Genomic DNA, 1,093 nt, shown 5'->3' with positions numbered 1-1,093 from the left:
ATGAGGAGCTTACCAACAACATGGTTCCGGGTTCAGTCTCAATGCGTGGCACCTTGGGGAAGTGTCTTCTACTATAGCCTCGGGCCGACCAAAGCCTTGTGAGTGGATTTGGTAGACGGAAACTGAAAGAAGCCCGTCGTATATATGTATATATATATATGTGTTTGTCCCCCTAGCATTGCTTGCTGGTGTGTTTATGTCCCCGTAACATAGCGGTTCGGCAAAAGAGACCGATAGAATAAGGACTAGGCTTACAAAGAATAAGTCCCGGGGTCGATTTGCTCGACTAAAGGCGGTGCTCCAGCATGGCCGCAGTCAAATGACTGAAACAAGTAAAAGAGTAGGGGTTATATGGGATGCTTAAACCAGAATTCCGAGAAAAAGAAAGTGCAAATATAGTTCTAAGTCAATATGTGGAACAAGCTTAAAAAAGTTTTAAAACCATCTCCATTTTATTAAAGCTGACAGTTTGACCTGCTTTGCACATATGAATGTGTATATATGTACGTGTGCATAATTTCATGTGTAAATGTGCATATGTATATGCGCAAGTACATAGCTCTGCATGTATGTGAATAAACAAAGAAAGTGAAACAAACTTTTCCACGAAACGCTTATGCAAGACATGCAGTTCATAGATACAAATTCCAACATTGCAGGTTTTCCCTAATCTATCATCAAGTAAGTGTCTTTGTTTATATTTATTCCGGAGACTATCTTTTATATTGGGTACATCATTTAATTAACAACAAATTCTGTATGAATACAACTATTGCGTCATAAGTGTTAAACAATAATTTGTGCAGGGTTTATGGCCTAGTTTTGCGAGATTATGGAAGGAGCGGTGCGTTGTGTTCTTGAGCAAAACAATTAGTAATTGCGCTATTCTACATTCGAATTTTTAAAAAAAAACGCTAACAGATAGCAAAACCCATGCTGATCAGAGATTTCACGCACGTTCTGAGATTCACTCGATTCCTATGTTTTCGATGTTGGAAATTCCGAATATGCAACAAACTACGTTTTCAAAATGGTAATCTGAACCTTTCCCCCCCTTATTTATTAATTTTTTTTACGGAATCCCACGTTGTAG

At 38.4% G+C, this 1,093-nt stretch overlaps 1 protein-coding gene across 1 annotated transcript in view; it reads left to right on the top strand.

The window, feature by feature from the left end:
- Positions 1 to 817: 817 nt before the first annotated feature.
- The window catches only part of LOC106882967 (rho GTPase-activating protein gacZ), a gene marked incomplete at its 3' end in the record, with an annotated part of 10,134 nt that continues 9,858 nt past the window's right edge, over positions 818 to 1,093 (top strand). The window contains exon 1 of the mRNA XM_014933817.2: positions 818 to 844. Coding sequence (XP_014789303.1) covers positions 833 to 844 — 12 coding nt within the window. The remainder of the gene's footprint in view (positions 845 to 1,093) is intronic.

This window comes from Octopus bimaculoides, unplaced genomic scaffold, assembly GCF_001194135.2.
Source record: "Octopus bimaculoides isolate UCB-OBI-ISO-001 unplaced genomic scaffold, ASM119413v2 Scaffold_251192, whole genome shotgun sequence".
NCBI lineage: Eukaryota > Metazoa > Mollusca > Cephalopoda > Octopoda > Octopodidae > Octopus > Octopus bimaculoides.
Note: the sequence above shows the minus strand (reverse complement) of the source record. Positions and strands in the feature narration are given on the sequence as shown.